The following is a 20529-nucleotide window of genomic DNA, read 5'->3' on the forward strand; positions in this document are numbered from 1 at the left end:
GCCCGACAGTGACACTGGCAGGATGTATGAAATTAATCAGGTTTTATTGCATCGCGATCTCTTATTAGTGTCGAATAAACGCATTTTGGCGCTTCTGGCCACAGTGCACTGTCCTATGACCCTGGGTGAGATATTCACCCCCCAAGCGTACACACCCCCAGCCAGTGCTTCCTCACTCATACAAGAATGATGTTGTTGAGCTCTTCATCACTGTGCCGAATCAATATTTCACATAAAGGAAGAAAACAGCTAAAAAAAAACCACCGGACTTCCATATGATGCAGACCAAGACAGTTCACATCTAACAGGGCATTCATCTTACCGGTGTGATTATTAAAATTGTTTATTGAGGTGATGTCTTTGTTTCAGGAATCTTAACATTTTTTAAAAAAATAACAAAATTTTGAGTTTAAACAGTAGGGTATTCATACCAGAGCAATTCAAGGTAAACACCTTGACTGAGGGTAATATGGACCAGGGACTAACACAACAGTGGTTCGAACCCCTACGCTTCTTGCTACCCAGAAAACAATACATACAAATGAGGTCGGTGCTCTCAGTCGTCAGATGTGGACCGATGTGTTTCTTGAAGACACCTGGGACTGAACGTTCAAGGCAATTGGTATGAAAACGGCATCCCCAGCCATCCCCAGCCACTGTGTGATTTATTTCCAAAGAAAGCTTGTTAGCTCTGGAAACAATGACTGGAATATATCCGTCAGAGGCAGCAGAACTGCACTGATTTATTTTAATGTTAGGCTTATGCAACGTTTATTTCACCGTTTCGCCCTGTGTCTGCTTGTTATTCATTCTGATTATTATAAATCTTAGCAAAGACACTGTGCTGGCAAATCCCAAGATGGATATAAACCAGAAAATGTAGTTACTGACCTTTGAAGAGCAGTTTTTTTTTTTTGAAACTGTGCATGCTTTTGGGAAATGCCTGGACAAATGGGTATAAAATTAAATTTAAGCTTGAGAATGGAAAAGGAACTTGTCACAAGACTGTGCACACAGCATGGCTGTGTACCACTGCTCTTAATTTGCATAGTAGAATTAAAAGTGTAGTATAATGGTAAGACCAACTACCTTTAGACCCAACAATTGCAGGTTTGAGCCTCACCTCCAGCTGTAGTACCCCTGGAGCAAGGTACTTACTCTGTATTGCTCCTGTAGAATTACCCAGCTGTATAAATAATTATAACCTTAACATTATAAGTTGGTTTAGAGAAATGCATCAGTTAAATGAATAAATGTAAATAAATTTGCCCATGCAGCAACTGGATATTCTAGACTTCCCACAATATTAGAATAAAAGTATTCTAGTAATTAAAATGAACAAAACCTAATACCCTCAACTGACACAAAGGTCTTCTGAAAGTGTTTCTTGCAACAAAAAAAATCTGATTGTTACAGGTTCCTCCTCCCACAGAACAGGTCATTACATTTTTCAGTTTTTTTCATTTTTATTAATTCAATTTTTTTTTTCTGGTTACAAAAAATGTACAAAAAAAAGGTGTAGAAAAAAGGAATCAGTGAATATCTAATTACAAAAGAGGTTACAGTTACTGGGTTGCACAACGTGGAAAAGGGCAGCAGGACAACAGATCCAAAAAACGCAGCCGTGCGCAGGACACACATTGACCCATCTGCTCTCCGTCGTGGTCCGTGCCGTTATGACCACCGAACGCAAAAGGACAATTCCGCTCCCGTTCTGCTCACCACGAAGTCAAAGAATGGAAAAAAAAAAAAAAAAAAAACAAAAATCACAGTGCTGAACAAGGTTCCTAAAGGTAGTAACAAGAAATGTACTAACAAAACGAAACTGGAGCTAAAGAGCAGTACTTCGCACCTGTGTTTGCAGGTAAGTCGCCGTGTTGTGTCCCTCCTGATGGGACAGTCCAGTTGCTATCGGTAACGGGAGAGTTACGTTTCGTTTTTGACGTTAGACACCGAGGTGGGATCCCTCCTCAAGAGGAATGTCTTATTTATGGAAAACTTGTCACAAAAGCTGGGGAATAATCAATCAATCAATCAATCAATGAAAACTTCTGCTGTTCCTCATTTTCCCAAAAATGAGGCCTATCCTGTTCTGACTGCTACTGGGAATATACAGGCCGGTTTGAACCTCTGTCGAGGTTTGCGGGCCCTGATGTGGGACCGTTGTTTGCTGGAAATGGGATCCGAACTCAGAATGTAATTCGGAGCTGCTCTCGTGTGTGTAGCTCAGGAGTCCGAGTGGTGGTGTGTGGTCAAAAACAGCGGATGCCGTTAGAAACCGGACATGGAAAAACGGGGGTTGGGGGGTTGGGGGTGAGGGTCGGGGCAGCTCAGTGTTTGCGTCCTCGGTTGCCCCCCATGCCGGCGGTGGTGATGTACAGCAGGGGTTGCGGGGGCTTGAGCGGCGGCCCGCGCTTGTGGCCACCCAGGTGGCCGCTGGGAAAGTTGGACGAGGAGACGTCCGAAGCCGCCGTCGTGGGCCCTGCAACGAGCACACGGGGATGGCTGAGTAAGCAGCGTGACAGTGCGTCCCAGCACCTTCAGAAACCGCACACCGCTTCCTGCTGTAAGCGAAAAGGGGAGCGGCTCGCAATGCCGCAAACCGCCAAAGCCAGAGGCACGTTGGAACCCACCACAAATCGCCATCGGCACTTAACTGAAAAAAATACACACACACACACACACACTGTACGGAGTGCGATATGACAGGGAGAATAATCAGGGGTCAGTGTGGCAGAAAACATACGCTACAATATCACATATGGCAGACGACATATTTCTCAATCATTTTATCCTTCTGGCAACGCTCTGGTTACCTCTCACATGGACGGACAACGCAGCGCTAACCGCAAACATGGTTGCGCACCGTCCTCCTGACCACACTTCTCCAGACACCTGACTCCGGGTGACGCCATGGCGAGCGGCTCACCTCCTGGGTGTCCGTGCGGCACCACCCGCGATTTGGTGAGAGGGGGGACCACCCGGGGCTGGGGGCGAAGCGGAGGGGCCGGCGGCTGGCCGTTCACGTGGAGGTGGGGGTCGGAGGTGCTGTTCAGCGGTCGGATTCGCTGGCCAGAGGCCTTGGACTGTGAGAGCTTGGGGGGGGGGGGGGGTAATCGGAAAATGAGCGACAACATTTGCGACTAAATTCAAAAAACAAACTGTCATGTTGGAAAAAAATAATACAAACCTTATGTGATAATAAGAAGGCAGTTTTATGAGAAAATTGATGTATGCTGTCATATACATGACGGAAACATGGTGTGACGCACCCCCCCATGTCATTGAAACGTTGCAGCTTCGTAGGTGATATTTTCTATGAAACCAACTGCCTAATTACTGCATATCAATTTATTCCCTTAACCAACTTCACTTTTGAAAATGGGTTAAGTTTTCCATCCGTTTTCGGTCGTTAAAGAACACATTTACTTTTTGTGCAGTTATGATGTCTGCATATGTATTATGGATAATTAGACAAAATAATGTTATTTGTAAGGTCAAATTTTATTTTTCCCTTTTCCATGTAAGAGTGATCTATATCAGGAATAAAAGTCTATACAACCCACATCTCGGTTAAGAACAAAAATATTTTTTGCCTTAATACATATGTACATATATATGTATGTATGTATGTGTGTGTATATATATACTGTGTATATGTGTACAAACCTTTATTAGTTCAGAGACAGAAGTTTAAGGGGTACCAGACCGACTCTTTTCCTGGGCCTTCAAAGACGCTTTGCATACTATGCTGCTTACTCGTTCACCATTTTTGGTAACAACCTTATTGTGCTACCTGTCAGCCCATATATGGGTGAATCAAAACCGTGTTTCTGTCCCAAATACTGTATGTCGATGGCTGTAGGCTAAAGGAGAACGCACGTGTTCGGTTTGAGTCGTTTATCTCTGCAAGCCGTGGTCAAAGCTGGAAGTGCCATGCGGTCAGGAAGAGGAAGCGTGTGCGCTAAAAATGCGGTTGCACCCCCCCCCCCCCAACCCCACCCCAGCCCACAGATGGCAATATTAATTAATATTTGCACCAGAGCTGTGAGCTATGAGCAGTAGCAGAGTGACGAAAATGACGGGGACCTCCTGTGCAGCTTACACGGGGCGCTGTGTGTAATGGGACGCACCCAGTAGGCTGTGAGGTCTGGCCCGCAAAACGAGGCTAAATGAGGGTGTGGGTTAGGGGAGCTCACCGCCTGCCCAGTGACCTCAAAAGAGCGGGACCTCCTCTTTCGCCGCCGGGCCTCAAAGTCCTGCTCCCCGGGGGTGGGGTTCTTGGGGGCGTGGGGGCGGTGCCGTGGGCGGGTCCAGGTGCCCTGGCGACTGGGCCCCTCCCCGGTGCTGCTGGACAGGTTGTCGTCCGAGGTGGCGTGCCGGAGCTCGGGGCTAGGCCTGCGGCCGCGCTGCCGTGGCGGGCCCCTAGGGGGCGCTTCGCTCAGGGACAAGCTGCTCTTGTGCTTCGTGGGGTCCAGCGGAGGAGGGATCCGCAGGGCGTCCGTCTCCAGGGCCTTAGAGCGCCGTCGGGCGGCTTTCACGGTGATGTCCTTCACTCCATTCAGGATCTCCAGGCGCTCTGTGCGACGGAGAGAAGCGTGGGCGAGGGGGTCGCGACTCCTCATCGAAGGCGCTAGCCGCTCATAACTCTCTCATCACCATCGGCTGAGGAATCTCTACCTCTGCGGGGGAGCAAGGTGTCGGTACCGGTCTCGCTGCTCTCGGGGGAGGAGTCCACCTGGCTGCTGACGCTTTGGCTCACGGGGCCGTAGCCAAACGCGCTCTCCAGGCCAGGGGGCTCCAACTGAGGAGGAGGACAAGGCGGCACGAGAGAGCCGGGACAGCAGTTAAGGAATTTTTTTGAAGAAAAATAAAGCACAATGGTACAAAAAAAAGGATGCAAATGCAAACACGCAAGTATGAAGGAGACCTTAGAGTGCCAGAAGGCAACTGAGAGCGTGGGCACAGCTTTCCCACAATGCAGTGCGTCTCGCAGTCCCTCTCACACAGCAGCTTGGTGCAATTTTCGAATGCGAGCTCAGTTTATCGTGTCGGACCAAATATCGTGGGCCTGGACCAGATGTCGCTGACCAGTGAATAAGCAGAATGAATGATCACGGACCAGACAGGGCCGCACGGGATTTCGGGAAACAAATCGACATGGGATGAGCGTGACGATACTCCGACCCTCTTCCAACGGAAATGCGCATGATTGCATGATTCCACGGAACAAATGAATCCATCATCTGATAAAAGGGAGAATTTTCTAGAATTTTACACAGCACTACATTTACACCACTGGTCAGCAGTCAGCTGCTGTCCTTCAGCTTTCAGGGTCAGACACACACACAGAGACATTGACAGAGTGATTTAGGGTCCAGTTACACCACTACATAGACTGTCACCGTGATTTAATGCAGAGAGCCATCGGCTGATTAAAATCATGACCCCAAAGACACCCGGTGGTTTCATTGGTCTGCGGGATGCGATTGAATAGAACTTGACACCCGTCGAGGGCATCGCGGATCAGTCACGGCTTCCAGGATCATATGTGTGCTGCTCTCCAAAGCCAAAAAGGTGTGATTTATGAGTAATCATGTGTCGGATTTGGCTTAACCGATACGGTCCCCCCGGAGTCCTGATCCCACGCCAATCTGATGCAGCACCCGTCAGACCCTCACCTCATGCCCGCCCCGCCCGTTGATGTGGATGGGGGGTGGGGTCATGACCACCGAGTTCTTCATCTGGAGAGGGTGAGGGCTGGTCTTGAACACCCGGTTGTTGTCACTGTGAGGGGGACAAAGGGGGGAGGTATGAGACGGAGCATCAGCGGCCAATCAGGTCAAAGCTGGATGCACCGAGCAATTAGGAAGCGACAGTTCACAAGCTGTCCTCAAGGTCACAGAGAGTATTATTACACATCGATATTTGTGAGCTATTACGTGTCCACCCACAAACCATAAACGACTGACCCCGAGCGAGGCTCAAGGTAAAGAGGTAGCTGCGGTCAAGGGGGCGGGGCTTACCTCTCGGGCTCCGGGAGGATGGGCGGGAGAGTGTGCCTCCGAACCTTTGACCGGCCACGCCTCGTCTCCGAGCCCAGCGTGCGCACGCTCTCCTGGTCAGAGTCCATGTCCTGCACTGGGTCGTGAAGTCGGCCAGGCAGGGCGATTTTGGGCAGGGAGCCGTCCTGCAGACACATCTTCCCGCTTCAGTCCACAGGCACCGCGGGGACTCAGTGCGTCGGCTACGTGCGCGTGTGTGTCTCCATTAGTCTGCACGATTGCGATTGTTTGTATCGGGGTGTGTGGGCATGAACGAGCATTTGTATTTGGCAGCGCTTCGCATGAGTGTGTGTCTACGTGCGTTCGAGTTTATACTCTATTATGTTATGTCTATTATTAGCGTACCGCGCATATGTGTGTCGGATTACAGCGTTATGCCTCCTCGAGTGTGCACTGTTATTGCTCTGGGTTTCATGTAAATTCACAAATGCAATTTGGAAGGGAATTATTATATTCGCTGCCATATGGGGCACAGCACATCCGGTTCCCTATCCCACCTGGACACAATGGGCATGTTTGCGTGTACAGTCTGAATTGTTCATATATCCAACAAACAAAGCACTGGTCACGTATCATCACACAGATCGTTCATATTCTCATATTATGACTCATATTACTTTTGCTCTGCGTGCTCATATAACAGCCAAGGAACGCGAGGCCATTGTACAGCCCCAGATGCACCCTACGGTGCAAACGCCGCTCCCTCGTGGTGTTCCCGTATTCCACACCCGGATGAAGTCAAACGCTTTTCACGGCCTCCCCAAACACCAGTCGCCTTCACGGTGCAACGTCCCGCCACACACAGTTGAGGACTCACATGAGAGCACAGCAAGAAGGACTGAAGGCATCCAGAGAGCAAAGGGGGGCTTAAGTCTGAGTACCGCGCGGGGGAATCAAGACCCTCGGGGAGAGGGGACCTAAGGCCAGGCACTGCGGGCCTGCGAGCAAAGGGTGCGAAGTCCGGAATGCTGTCAAAGTCCCTTGGGGGACCAGGCATCTGGAGAAGTCGCTCAAAAATTTTCGAAGTCCTTCAGGGGACCAGGCGTCCGCAGAGGTCACTTGAAAATTTTTACAGCCTTACCCCTTAATACATATACAGGTATATATGTATATATATATGAATGTGTATATACAGTATATATGATTAACGTGAAATGTACAGGCGGTGGACAAAATACGTTTTACATCGGTATTGGCAAAAAATTGATGCATACTGATGTTAATTCCAGGGGGTGCGGTGGCACAGTGGGTTGGACCGAGTCCTGTTTTCCGATGGGTCTGGGGTTCGAGTCCCACTTGGGGTGCCTTGCGACGGACTGGTGTCCCGTCCTGGGTGTGTCCCCTCCCCCTCCGGCTTTACGCCCTGTGTTGCTGGGCTAGGCTCCGGCTCCCCGCGACCCCGAATGGGACCAGTGGTTCAGACAATGTGTGTGTGTGTGATGTTAATTCCTTGTACCATGTAAGCAAAACCGGTAGGACATGAGTTTTAACGAAAAAGGATCTCTGAACGCTTATGCTGAATGAGGCATTATTGAACACGGTTCCAAATTGCCAAATTTGTAGAAGTGCGCTGTCCCCGACCGCATATGCCATTAAGCAGGCAATGACTGTACGCGTTTATCGTGGAGTGCTGTGTCCGCGTGAGCCGTGCAGGATGTAAGCGGGACCAGACCCACCTTGAGGGTACGCAGGGCGATGTGGTTGAGGGCCAGCAGCCGGTCCAGGTTCCTGTCGTCCAGCTCCCTCGCGTACATCTCATAGAGATCCTGGAGTTGTGGGGACACCAGGAGGCTGCGGTCTGGAACCCGCAGCCACAGAGACACGGGTCACTTCCAGGGTCACATCCCAGCTCAACATCTTTGCCCGCATCGTTAATGTCATCACGATGCGATGGGCACAAAAATATGTTATCGGTGGAATTTTTAAACAGGCCCCTATTGCTTCGCAGAGCTGAGAAGTTCTTCAAAGTTCTTCAAAAGCCCAGGTGAGAACAAGGTTCAAAATGATCTCTGCTTTACGCTGCAACTGTACATTTAAGTGCCTTTTAACTGAGCGTGAAAATTTAAATGTAAATTTCAATGATATTGCGTGTGTGAAGAGAGCAAAGGAGGGGCAGCGTACCGTCAATGAAGCGCCTCTGCTGCTGTATGATCTTGTCACACAGCTCCCGATGGCGCTCAAAGCGCTGCACCACGGCCTCCGTCCTGCGGAGGGCGCTGTCCCGGAGCACGGCACGCGACTGCATTCCGGCATTCTCCATCTCCAGCTCGTGCACCTTGCAGAGGAGGCTGAGCACCTCGCGCTGCTCTTCGGAGCTCGCCCGCTGCGGTAGCTGATCCTCCAGATGCTGGGCGCGTTCCCGCAGCTCCTGGAAACTGCGCTCTAGCGCCACCTAGAGGATGGGAGGAGTGCCAGCATGACGGTCTTTCCTGCACGCGGGGGATAAGTACTGAGACGGCACTTTCCTGGAAGTGTATCGGAGGCTCGGTTGGGTCAGTCAGTAGGCTGGGGGATGGGCAGGGTCAGGGGTCAGGGTGCACACAGGTGTTCACCTTCTGCTTGCGGACCTTCCTCTGCTCTGCTATGAGGGCAACCAGGTTCTCCCTGGCCAGGAGCACCTCCCGAGTCTCGGAGCCATCGGGTGGGGATTCGGGAGAGTCCAGCTCCTTCTCGTTCTCCTCTTTGCTGAAGCTCTCCTTGCGGCGCTCGGCCCGCCACTTCCGGGCACGACGGCTCCGCTCCTTCTCCCAGCTGCAGCGCGTATGGAAGACAGAGGTGTTTAATATTAACACTGCCTCGTCCCAGAGCAGAATTTCAAATGATCAAAGATACAAACATCTTTTCAGGTCTTCTTTTTTTAAAAATTTTCTTTGCTTTTCTGTCGTGGAGTTAACGTGACCTGCGTTCCCATTCCCGGCCAACAGATGGCAGCGAAGCACACCGAAGGCAGACGGGACCATGGGAGTGCGACGTCTCAACTTACTTCCACAGTGTTTACAGCGGGTCACGTGTTTGGTGTTGGCAACGAGTAACGAGCTGAGGAACGTTATTCATGGGATGAGCTGGACTATAATCACCATTTAATAGAAGTTTGTGGACATAACATATTTTTATCTATTGCACCCATCCATCCGTCGTCAATAACCGCTTGTCCCAAGCCGGGTGGCGGCGATCCGGAGCCCTCCCGGTAACATTGGGCGCAAGGGGTGGGGGGGGGGTACACCCTGGACAGGACGCCTAACCCGGCAACACAGAGCGCAGGGCTGGAGGGGGAGGGGACACGCCCAGGATGGGACGCCAGTCTGCCGCAAGGCACCCCAAGTGGGACTTGAACCCCAGAGCCACCAGAGAGCAGGCACAGGCCAAACCCACTGTGCCACCACACCATCCCCACAAATGTTACACACACACACACACACACACACACACACACACACACACACACACACACACACACACACACACACACACACACACACACACACACACACACACACACAGAAGCGACTACAGAAGGGTACTACAGCAGGAGTTCGAACCCGGGACCTCTAAGCCTACCCACTATGTCACCAACCGTCCACGTTTCACGCCACGGTGACGGAAACACTCACTCGGCAATGGCGAGCAGGTGCTTGGATGCTTCCGCCTGGATGTCCATGTCGCTGTTCTCCAGCTCCACGAGGCTCCTGCGCACGTCCATCTGCTGGCGGAAGGCCTCCAGGAGTTTCTTGCGGAGCTGCTCCGTCTCAGCGCGGCTCTGCTGGGAGGCGTGGGCCTGCACCTCGGCTGCCGGTCAGAGGGACACGGTCCGTTACACGGGCTCCGCGCTCGGCAAGAGCCGACCGAGCTTGGAACCCAGCCCAAACCACGCGGTTGCCCTATGCGCGCATAAGGAAGGGCGCCGGACAAAGAGAGGACCCTTCACGGTACTGAGTTTGCGGACCTTGGACGTTGCGGATATCTGCTCGTCTGGACTGCTCGGCGATCTTGGACTTGAGGCGCTGGATCTCGCCGCGCAGGTCGGCGATGATGCTGGTGTACTGGGCGATGTGGTAGGGCACGTTGAACAGGTTCCTCTTCACCTGATGCCCGAAAGGAGGACACCTCAGCGACCGCCACGCGGCACCCCAACGCGCTCGGTGAGGACAGTACCGCGCCACCCCGGACTCACCCGCGTGCGGATGCTTTTGGCACGGTCGGCGTACGACAGGGTATTCCGCGACTCCTCGAAGGCCACGGAGGCGGGGCTGATGTGGGCGATCATGATGGTGCGACTGTTCCCGCCCAGCGAGTCCTGTCGATCAAACACAGGGGTCGTCAGGGCAGAAGGGCTGCACGCCATCGCTGCTTAACATTTGTTCTTAATTTAGAACAGGTGCTGTAACCATTCCCCAGACGTTTAAATATGCAGAATAAATAAATGTAACGAAAGTACGTTTATTCATTGAACCGACATTTTTCACACACACACACACACATTGTTTGAAACCGCTTGTCCCAAGCAGGGGGCAGCGAGCCAGAGCCTAACCCAGCAACTCAGGGCGTGGGGCGGGAGGGGGAGGGGACACACCCAGGACGGGACGCCAGTCCATCGCAAGGCACCCCAAGCGGGACTCGAACCCCACACCCAGCAGAGAGCAGGATCTGGCCAAATCTGCTGCGCCACCGTGCCCCCCCCCGACACTTTTCTCAAAATATTATTAGGCTACCAACAGTTATTCACATATTTCTACAGCTGGGTGACTTTTACTGGAACAATTTAGGGTAAGTACCTTGATCAGGGGTGCTACAGCAGGAGGCGGGATTCGAACCTGCAACTTTCAAACATAAAGGTAGCAGCTCTCAGCTCTATGCTCCAGGCTCATGTAAACTGTTCGTAAGTGAATACCGGGCACTGCTTAATCTGTGACGCCTGTTCCCTGGGGGGCCCAAGGGCTACGAAGGGAGGGGGCACAAGCAAAATTTAATTTCCACTACTGATCCCATTGTAAACACGTGGTTAATTTCAAAACCCATTTTAGTTACTGTTGGGGCCCCGCGGAGGGGTGAAGGGAAAGAACGGTTCGAGCGAGACGGGTGGGGGGGGGGTGCAAACCCCCTTTTGGATGCGGGTGTGGGTGAGCTCCCAAGTGCTGACACAAAATAAGAAGAGAGCGTTAAGCGCGCCGGGCGACGGCTCGTACCTTGAGCAGCCGCGTCAGCTTGCTGTCCCTGTAGTTGACGTACTTGTTGCCGTGCTTCTCGCTCAGGGCGTTGATGCAGTTCCCCAGCGCCAGGAGGGAGCGGTTGATGTGGGCGCCTTCCTTTAACCTCTGACCCCTGTTCTGCGTCTGAGGGCGAGAGGCGGACAGCGTCACTTGACCCCTGTGCTGTGTCAAAGCACCTTTACTCTAGTGGAACGCAAGTCATTACAGTGTGAATGATCTATCTATCTATCTATCTATGACCCCCCTGGGTGTGTGATAGAACCCGGCCACCAGAAGATGGCACTGCAGTCACCCAGTTTCCCCCTCAGCTCATGGTGCGACGGTGGGACTCATCTATCTCCTTTGTTTGGAAGGAAACGCACCTCACGCGCAGCACGGATCCCTGTTCTCGGACACAGCCGAGCCATCGTTGGTTGGGACGCAGGGAACGAGGAGCCTCGGTGAAATATCCTGCATGTGAAACCCTCGACGCAGTACTTCATACACGCTCTGTGGTCTGGCTAACTAACCTTCCCTTGGCCATTTCCACAGCAAATCGGTGCTTCCCTTCGAATCCACCTCATGCGTTCGTTGGGACGCAAATGGACCGTGCGGTTCTCTCCGCACGCCAATCGGACCCGTGTCCGTCGCCAGCAAACGATGCCGATGTTACCTTAGCTCCCAAACATGTCAAAGGGCGCCGGTGAAGATGTCACCGGACCCTCGAGTTCATTCACCCCACGAAAGGGTGAAGAAGCAGATCCTCGGGAAGGAACGAGCTAAGGTTACCCGGTGTGGCTAAGACGGTCGAACCCGGGGCTGACTGCTCATCTCGAAACCAAATAGCGTAACAGGTAGAGCTGCTGCCATCCACTCCAAGGACCCAGGCTTGAATCCAACTTCCTGCTGTAGTACCCTTGATCAAGCTGCTTACCCTCCATTGATGTTGTAAAAATTACCCTGCTCTATGAATGGGTAGATTACTGTAATCACGGTTTGAATATATGTGTGTGTATTTCCTTATTACTCGAGCGTTTAGCCGGTGACCGGTAACCACACGGATGGCATCAGTCACGATGTCAGCAAACACACTCCGGTCAATACTAAGGACAGAAGATTCTGGAGGCACCAAGAGCTGAGATCGGCACGACCGCTCCTAAGCGCCGCAGCGACAACACGGTACAGGTTTACCATCCTACTTAATCCACTAATACGATTTTACTTTGATCACACGGGCAGCAGGTCGTCTCGCATGCACACTAAAACTTGCAACCTTCTGCTCACATGTCCAATTCCTTAATCCTGCGCCATCTGCTGTTGTAACTGATATAACAGGGTAAACATCTGAGATAAACTGCCGATGACCGTCAAGAAGGAACGCGAAGGCGGCTCAGGGAGAGAGTGCGGTTCAGAAGGACGATGACCGTCAAGGCGACTGGGTGAGGACAAGCCCCGAGGTCGTCCGCAACCGAGGGGTCGGCGGCGCTCAGCCGTCCAACGTGGGCCGAGCAATCCTGATCCGGAGCCGCTCCGCCGCGATCAATCTTTCATGGGCCGCAGAGCCGCCTGCCGTTTGACATTCTGGTGCGGAAACCCAAGTCGGCAAGCGGACTGAGCAGGATGGAATCGGCCTGCGGCTGGTGTCAGACCGTCTTCGCTCTGCACGCCACGCACCGCACGCAAAACACTGTCCCATCAGTTAGAAAGATGGACACCTTGCCGTGATCCACATGCCTGAATAAGACATAACACTCAAAAAACACGAAGCACAAGATTAATGTCCCAACGCACAGCCGGCGCCGCGTTCATAGTCAAGCGCAGGCAATCACCTACATTTATTTATTTATCAGACACTTTTCTCCAAAGCAACTTCCAACAAACTCGATGCAGTGTTATCAGCCCACACACCTTATTCACCGCGGTGACTTACACTGCTAGATACACTCCTTACACTGGGTCACTCATCCAAACATCAGTGGAACACACACACACACTATGGGTGAACCTGAACAGCATGTCTTTGGACTGTGGGAGGAAACCAGAGCATCCGAAGGATAAACATATACTCCACACAGACTGAGTGGGAATCGAACCCACATCCTCTCGCACCACCCAGGCGCTGTGAGACAGCCACCGTACCGCCCAGAAACAAAAAAAAAAAAATCCTTTTTTAAAAATTTTAAAATTTTTTTTTAATCAAAAAATTCTTTGTATCTTTGGAAGAAGTTAATAAATTAATAATAAAGAAGCAGTTTTCTAAGAAAGAAAATTTATTTTTGCCAATTTTTCAGTCGTTAAAGTATAAATCTGTGTCACAAAAGCGTTATCACAAATAATCAGATTATTTACACATTCAAATGTTATTTTGCGTTCTTCATCATCTGCATGTATGTGTATCAAATAAAAATAGTTTTTAATCGTGTATATGTATATGTACCTTTATGAACTTATAGACAGAGGTCTAAGGGGTGCCAGAATGATTGTTGCCGTGTGGCGCCAAAGACCGTAGTCTAGAAAAGGCGCACCCTGGACAGGATGCCAGTCCATCACTAGGCAGTCACACACACACCCATTCACGCACTAAGCGCAGCTTAGTGTCACCAGTCCATCGGAAACACATGTCTACAAAGTGGTGGGAGGAAACCAGAGTATCGGGAGTAAAGCCACGTAACATGAAAGCTTGTTAATAAATGAGGCAGAACGGAATAATTTGGTGAATTATTTCTAAAAGATAGTCAGCTTGCATATATTTCTGGATTTAAACCGCAGCAACTTCGTGTTTAGTGGAACGGAATCATCTGCGGTCGAAGCCAACATACACAGCAGAGGCTTGGGGAAGGGATCCAACCTGACCCGCTCGCGTACACCGGGGGTTTACCGGGACAGTAAGACACCGCAAACGGCAGAAGCACATACCTGCGCGGCACGCTCAGACCCGGCCAGGTCAATCATGAAGAGACGGGCAAATCGGACCTCCTGCAGCACGTCGGGGCAGCGGCTCTGTTGGCGCACGGCCACCTGCAGCACGGCGTGGGAGCGCGACGACGTCTGGTTGGCTGCTGTGGGCTCCTGAGTTCGCTGCTTGTTGCCCTTCATCAGAAGCTCCATGATCTAGAGGACGATGAGACGGAGACAGAGGGAGAGAGAGAGAGAGAGAGAGAGAGAGAGAGAGAGAGAGAGAGAGAGAGAGATGTGCGTGTGTATGATCCCGCGATGTCACGCCTAGGTTTACTGTGCCGTCACTCGGATCAGGATTTAAACTCACAACCCTTACCTCTTGGGCGTTGATGGTGGACACTTCGGTGATGCCCGCCACCTGGATCTCGCCCTTGGAGTCTTCGCGGAGGTCGAGGAATCCCGAGGAGGGGTTCAGCAGGTCCCTGATCATCTCATTGTAAATCTGAGAACCACACCAAGGAGTCCCGGTAAATTCCCGCTGAGTTTGTGGTAATTTACTGTATGGGTAAGTTAAGGGTAGAGAGAATGTTAGCAGTAAAGGGTAGAATGGGGTTCAATCAGAGCTGGAGCTGAGTGCACTGATTTAGGATCAAGTTGACCCGGGGGCAGTAGGTGGTGCAGTAGATAGAGCTGTTAGCTCACATTCAGAAGGTTATGGGTTTGAATCCCACCTCCACCTGTAGTAATCCTGATGAAGGTACTAACCGAATGGATACGGAACCAAGTTCTATTATGGACAGGATGGGTTGGGTCAAGCAAATCGGACCATAGCGATGATGTGTGTGTGGAATAGAGGCCAACCTGAAAAAAGACAGGCACCAGATGTGCCCAAAAGCAGGGAAATAAAACACAAATTGACCTCACACTGTACCGGGTGTTGTCCCAACGCACCGAACGGGACCATCGCACCCGCCTTTCAAGACGCCCCTGACCCTGAATTCCTGCTGTCTGGTGACACGCCTGGGTTTATGGTGCCGTGACTCGGACAAGGATTTAAACCCACAACCTCCACAGCAACACTGCTTCCCGGCAACAAGGACAGTGCCCTGGAAGGACCTGGGTAGTGTTTACGGTTCTGTAAAGACAGAGCGACCACTGGGCCCCGCAGTCTATATTCTACGCCTTATTGTTATTCCCCATGTTCCAGTTCCGGACCCTATAAGTAACTATAATAAAGACCTGTCAATCATATCTCACTGTGTGCTCTGCTGCCAGTTCTCACCCCCTGCCTCCCCTCCCAGTGACACTGGACACACCAACCAACTTGGGCAACATATACGATGAGGAGGAACACGCTCTTCCTCTGCCATGATTTCTGTGCTAACTGTCGCTTTCGGAAAATCACGATGGTACCATGGTATTTTGCCATATTTGTGTAATTTCCCCGAGCCCCAGGCATGTTAACGATATCTGTGTAGCTCACGCTGGATGGCGAGTGGGAGGCCGGGGGGTTACGATGAAAAATCTCTGGGTGCAAAACCGAGCTTGTTGACACAAGCGACCGCCGTTTAAAGCCCTAGGCTCCGCCCCCCATGACCCGCGTGTGTGCTCAGCACTCGACGAGGCTGCGATCACTGGGGGAGGCTATTGTGGGTGAGTGGCACTCTTGTTTGCCGATGCAGAAAACCTTTGCTGCGAGTGCAAATGCTACAGGCGTCCGCAGCGGCACTCTGTGGGTTTTTTCACGACATGGGCTGCGATGAAACGGACCAATGAGGAGCCATCTCACGAGAGGCACCGTGATGGAACGGACCAATGGGGAGCCTTCTCACGATGGGGGATGCAATGGAATGGACCTATGGGGAGTTGCCTCACGATAGGGGGCGTATTGGAATGGACCAATGAGGAGCCGTCTCACGATGGGCGCCGTGATGGAACGGACCAATGAGGAGCCGTCTCACGAGGGGCACCGTGACGGAACGGACTAACGGAGAGCCGTCTCAGGATGGGCGCCGTGATGGAACGGGCCAATGAGGAACCGTCTCACAATGGGCGCCGTGACGGGACGGACCAATGAGGAGCCGCCTCACGAGGGGCACCATGATGGAACGGACAAATGGGGAGTTGTCTCACTATGGGGGGGGCGCGATGGAAAGGACCAATGAGGAGCAGTTTCACGATGAGCGCCGTGATGGAACGGGCCAATGAGGAGCCGTCTCACGAGGGGCACCGTGATGGAACGGACCAATGGGGAGCCTTCTCACGATGGGGGATGCAATGGAATGGACCTATGGGGAGTTGCCTCACGATAGGGGGCGTATTGGAATGGACCAATGAGGAGCCGTCTCACGATGGGTGCCGTGATGGAACGGACCAATGAGGAGCCATCTCACAATGGGCGCCGTGACGGAACGGACCAATGAGGAGCCGCCTCACGAGGGGCACCATGATGGAACGGACCAATGGGGAGTTGTCTCACTATGGGGGGCGCGATGGAAAGGACCAATGGGGAGCCTTCTGATGATGGGTGATGCGATGGAATGGACCAACGGGTAGTCGTCTCACAACAGGGGGGTATTGGAACAGACCAATAGGGAGCCGTGTCACGACTGGGGCTGTGATGAAATGGACCAATGAGGAACCGTTTCACCATTACCGCTGACACGTTGCCCTCAAAGGACCCAGGTTCGAATCCCATTTCCTGCTGTAGCACTCTTGATCAAAGTACTTACCCTGAATGTTACAGTAAAAATTACCCAGCTGTAAAAATGGATAAATGAGAGTAAATAGCGCAGCAGTGTAAACTAGTTTGGAGATAAGCGTGGGATAAACTGATGTAAAATACCAGAAACTCATAAGAGTGTGGGGTTTGACACCCATAAAGACACAATAAGCGCCGAAAACAGGAAATCGGATATGAGAAAAAGAGAAGAACGACATTCCAAAGATGCCAAAAGCACGCCCCCTACAGCTGAGACACTGCAATGACAGAGGCGGTAAAGCGGTGAGGTACCAGGACTCACCTCCAGGTACGACATGGAGACGCTGTACTGCATGTCATCGCTGGTCTCCTCGATGGCGCGGAACAGGTCATTGAGAGTTCGCACGTAGATACCGGGCTCCGTGTCCGTGCCCAGCATTGTGTAGGTTTTTCCGCAACCTTCAGGCACACACACACACACACACACACACACACACACACACACACACACACACACACAGAGCAGAAAACACCTTTTTCACTTATTCGGTAAGATGTCAAACATGCAGCACTACCTTCATATGCAGCAAATGGACGTATTTAGCAGACTGTTTTCTCCAAAGTGACGTCCAATGATTAATTACTGTCATTTAGATATCGAGAGTAAATCAGTGCAATACACAACGCTATTTATAATTATATCTATTTATCACATCATATGTCTTACTCACACTCCCTTGCATTTGTATAGAACATACCTGCACATACATATAATGTCCAATGACTATTTTTTGTATATTGCGTGCTTTATATTTTTCTATATTTTTCTATATTTTTTATCCTTTATTCACATATTCTATCTTCTCATCTGTGTCTTGTCACTGTCATTCTGTCTGTGCTGTGGAAGTTTCTGTCACCAAGACAAATTCCTTGTATGTGTGAACATACTTGGCGATGAAGCTCGTTCTGATTCTGATTATTTCGCACCTTTATCCAAGGTGACTTACAGTGATATACAGTATACACTAGAGTAAACTCCCTACAATCATTCACACATGTATACAGCAGACCGGTGTAACACACACACACACACACACAAGCTAATTCCCCTGAAACACATCTGACAACATGAAGTGAAGGCCTCACAAAGAAATGACAAAGTTAGGTAAAACCCAACCTCCAGGTGCTGTGAGAAGAGGTGGGTCAGCAGGACATTAAGAAGCGAATGTAATATTCATAAGAAAGTAGTGAAAAGCAGACGCAATATTGCAGTAGCACTGAACCTGTTGTTTTCATCACTGCGTCTCACACACACGTGGCAGCACTGGGTCTCAGCAATCTTCAGTCTTGTTTAGATTCGAGATTTTATTTGTCACGTACACACTCATACACACATACAACCTGCAGTGAAGTGTTACTGTAGTGAGCTCTGTAGACTGTGCGAACGAGACAATATATTTAAAAGAGAAAAATATTTTAAAAAGACTGGAGAATATAATTAAAGTTAAATTAAAGAAGAAAACATACAGCGGACTGAATTAAAGCTAAAATGTAAAAAACTAAAATTAAGATTTAGAGAACAAAAAATGTGCAAGGTATTGAATATGCAATATGCAATAATAAAGCGCAACGTGCAGCACTGATGAACGAATAACATTATGCCACCCGAGTCCTTAAAGTACGGGATGCGTCCATGTTGAGGAGTCTGGTGGCCTGAGGGAAGAAGCTCCTCTTGAGCCTCTCAGTTCTGGCCGTCAGACTACGATAGCGTCTGCCAGACCGCGGCAGGCGGAAAAGTGAATTAGCAGGATGGTTGGGGTCCTTAAGAATCTTATCAGCCGTTTACCGGTACAGGGTGGAGGCCATGTACAGCGCTGCTGGAAATCATGTAATATTAATATGTAGCCATTATTGTACAAAACGTTCAAATAAACTTGTCAAATGTAAATATTACATCTTGAAATAAACAGAAAATTAATAAATTACCACGATTTACACACCTGATCCTACTTACCTACTTGGTTTAACCAGTGCAACTTGGGGTTCGCTTATTTTTGCACTTGCGCTACTTCGACACACACGATTTCCTCTAAAGCAACACACGGAATTGGTCGTTACACACTTATTGCATCACATGGCAGACACTGATTCTCAATGAATAACCGTTCTGTGGTCAAACTAAGGGACATGAGGGCTTCGCGCACTTTTCAAGCCGCACCATATTTTTTGCCGTTCTGCCAAAAATGTGCTAATGAGATAACAAAATTCTGAAGGCTTTAAGGTGTGCGGTTCGAATGATGACAACATTAACGCGGACCTTTAATTAGAGATGAGCGAGGATTACATTTGGTTTAGAAAGAGGGAGGATGATCCCAGATTAATTCGACCCGCCCACTCTGCTTGTAATATTTACCCCGCATCCACCCGGATTACCGCAAACAACCTTTAAGTTTTGTTCAAATTGGGGCGCTGAGAGCCTCAGCAGGACCCTGGTGAAATCAGTGTGAAGCGGAGTGCAACTTTTCCAGCCCTTCGGCCCACGAAACAAAAAACCGGATGTGTCTCGATGAGGGGAGTTAAGTTGTTATAAGTGGCGTAACTAAATTTATTACAAATTTCAATGCTTTATCACCCATTACCGGGTCCGAATTCATACCATAAAAATGACAGCAAACTGAAAAACATGAAAATTAAATTACTTATGGCATTAGTTCTTTCGGAAAAAAAATTCCAATTCATCTGGAGACCATCCCAAAATCACCCGAAATGATGTCCAAAATAAAAAAAAAAAGTAGCAATTTTTTTAACTAATTTTTAAAAATTAGTTTAAAAAATATGAACAAAATAATTTAATTTCTTTGGTGACCTTTTCGGAGTCAGAGGGTTGTAGTAGCAAACATGGGCCTCTATGCAAAAGACCAATAAATTTGTTTAATTTCATTATATTTTATGTTTCGATTTTTCTTCTGCTGTATATTACAGATTTGTTATTTGGAGGATACTATTTTTTTAAGTTTACCGTACCTACAGAGTAGTGGTGTGCTTTTTTGGAAGTTTTACGAAGGATCAGGTATATGAAATAAATGTAAAAAAAAGAGAGACAATTTCATAAAATAAACTAACTGTGACGGTGTACGTGCATTGGCTTGAGGATAATGAAAGCTATATGTGACACTCAGATGAAAAATTAGAAAAATTAAGTCATAATGTCAGCAAACAGAGGGCGGAAACATAAAACCATGAGTGCACAAGGCAGGCTGTGGAGGGCCAGACTGCACCTGAGAGCGTGGGTACATTGTTCCCACAATGCACTGCATCTCATAGTCTTTCCCACACAACATCTTGGTGCGATTTTCAAATGGTCTCAGTTAACGCATCGGACCGACTGTCGTGGTCCAGATTAGTGATAACCAGACCTATTGACAGTAATCGGTGTGAAAAATTGCTTCCCGGACATGTGAAAAACCAGATATCGGGAGACCAAATAACTGGCGATGAGCGTAAAGGTATTTTGACTCCTATTTTTAGCTACTCCTATTACGAAAACAAAAAATTATCCGAAGCATTTCTAGCACCGCCTTAAACGTGCAGCAGTGATTAAAGACCCAAAAGTGAGCAGGTTCCAAAAAGGTCGCACGGCCAGACCCCAGCTGAGGGACTCGTACTCTCAAGTGCGGTG

At 49.8% G+C, this 20529-nt stretch overlaps 1 protein-coding gene across 1 annotated transcript in view; it reads right to left on the reverse strand.

Annotated features, from left to right (window-relative positions):
- Positions 1-2300: 2300 nt before the first annotated feature.
- Positions 2301-20529, reverse strand: part of kif19 (kinesin family member 19) — a 42744-nt gene continuing 24515 nt past the window's right edge. Inside the window, exons 5-20 of the mRNA XM_029255360.1 lie at positions 17173-17309; positions 14526-14651; positions 14168-14362; positions 11249-11395; positions 10237-10359; positions 10009-10147; positions 9677-9851; positions 8618-8816; positions 8187-8457; positions 7742-7863; positions 6027-6190; positions 5682-5787; positions 4681-4804; positions 4200-4579; positions 2930-3095; positions 2301-2482 (exon numbers count right to left, since the gene is read on the reverse strand). Of these exons, the coding sequence (XP_029111193.1) occupies positions 2331-2482; positions 2930-3095; positions 4200-4579; positions 4681-4804; positions 5682-5787; positions 6027-6190; positions 7742-7863; positions 8187-8457; positions 8618-8816; positions 9677-9851; positions 10009-10147; positions 10237-10359; positions 11249-11395; positions 14168-14362; positions 14526-14651; positions 17173-17309 (2726 nt within the window). The 3' untranslated portion in view covers positions 2301-2330. The remainder of the gene's footprint in view (positions 2483-2929; positions 3096-4199; positions 4580-4680; positions 4805-5681; positions 5788-6026; positions 6191-7741; positions 7864-8186; positions 8458-8617; positions 8817-9676; positions 9852-10008; positions 10148-10236; positions 10360-11248; positions 11396-14167; positions 14363-14525; positions 14652-17172; positions 17310-20529) is intronic.

The sequence above is a fragment of the Scleropages formosus genome, chromosome 1 (assembly GCF_900964775.1).
Source record: "Scleropages formosus chromosome 1, fSclFor1.1, whole genome shotgun sequence".
NCBI lineage: Eukaryota > Metazoa > Chordata > Actinopteri > Osteoglossiformes > Osteoglossidae > Scleropages > Scleropages formosus.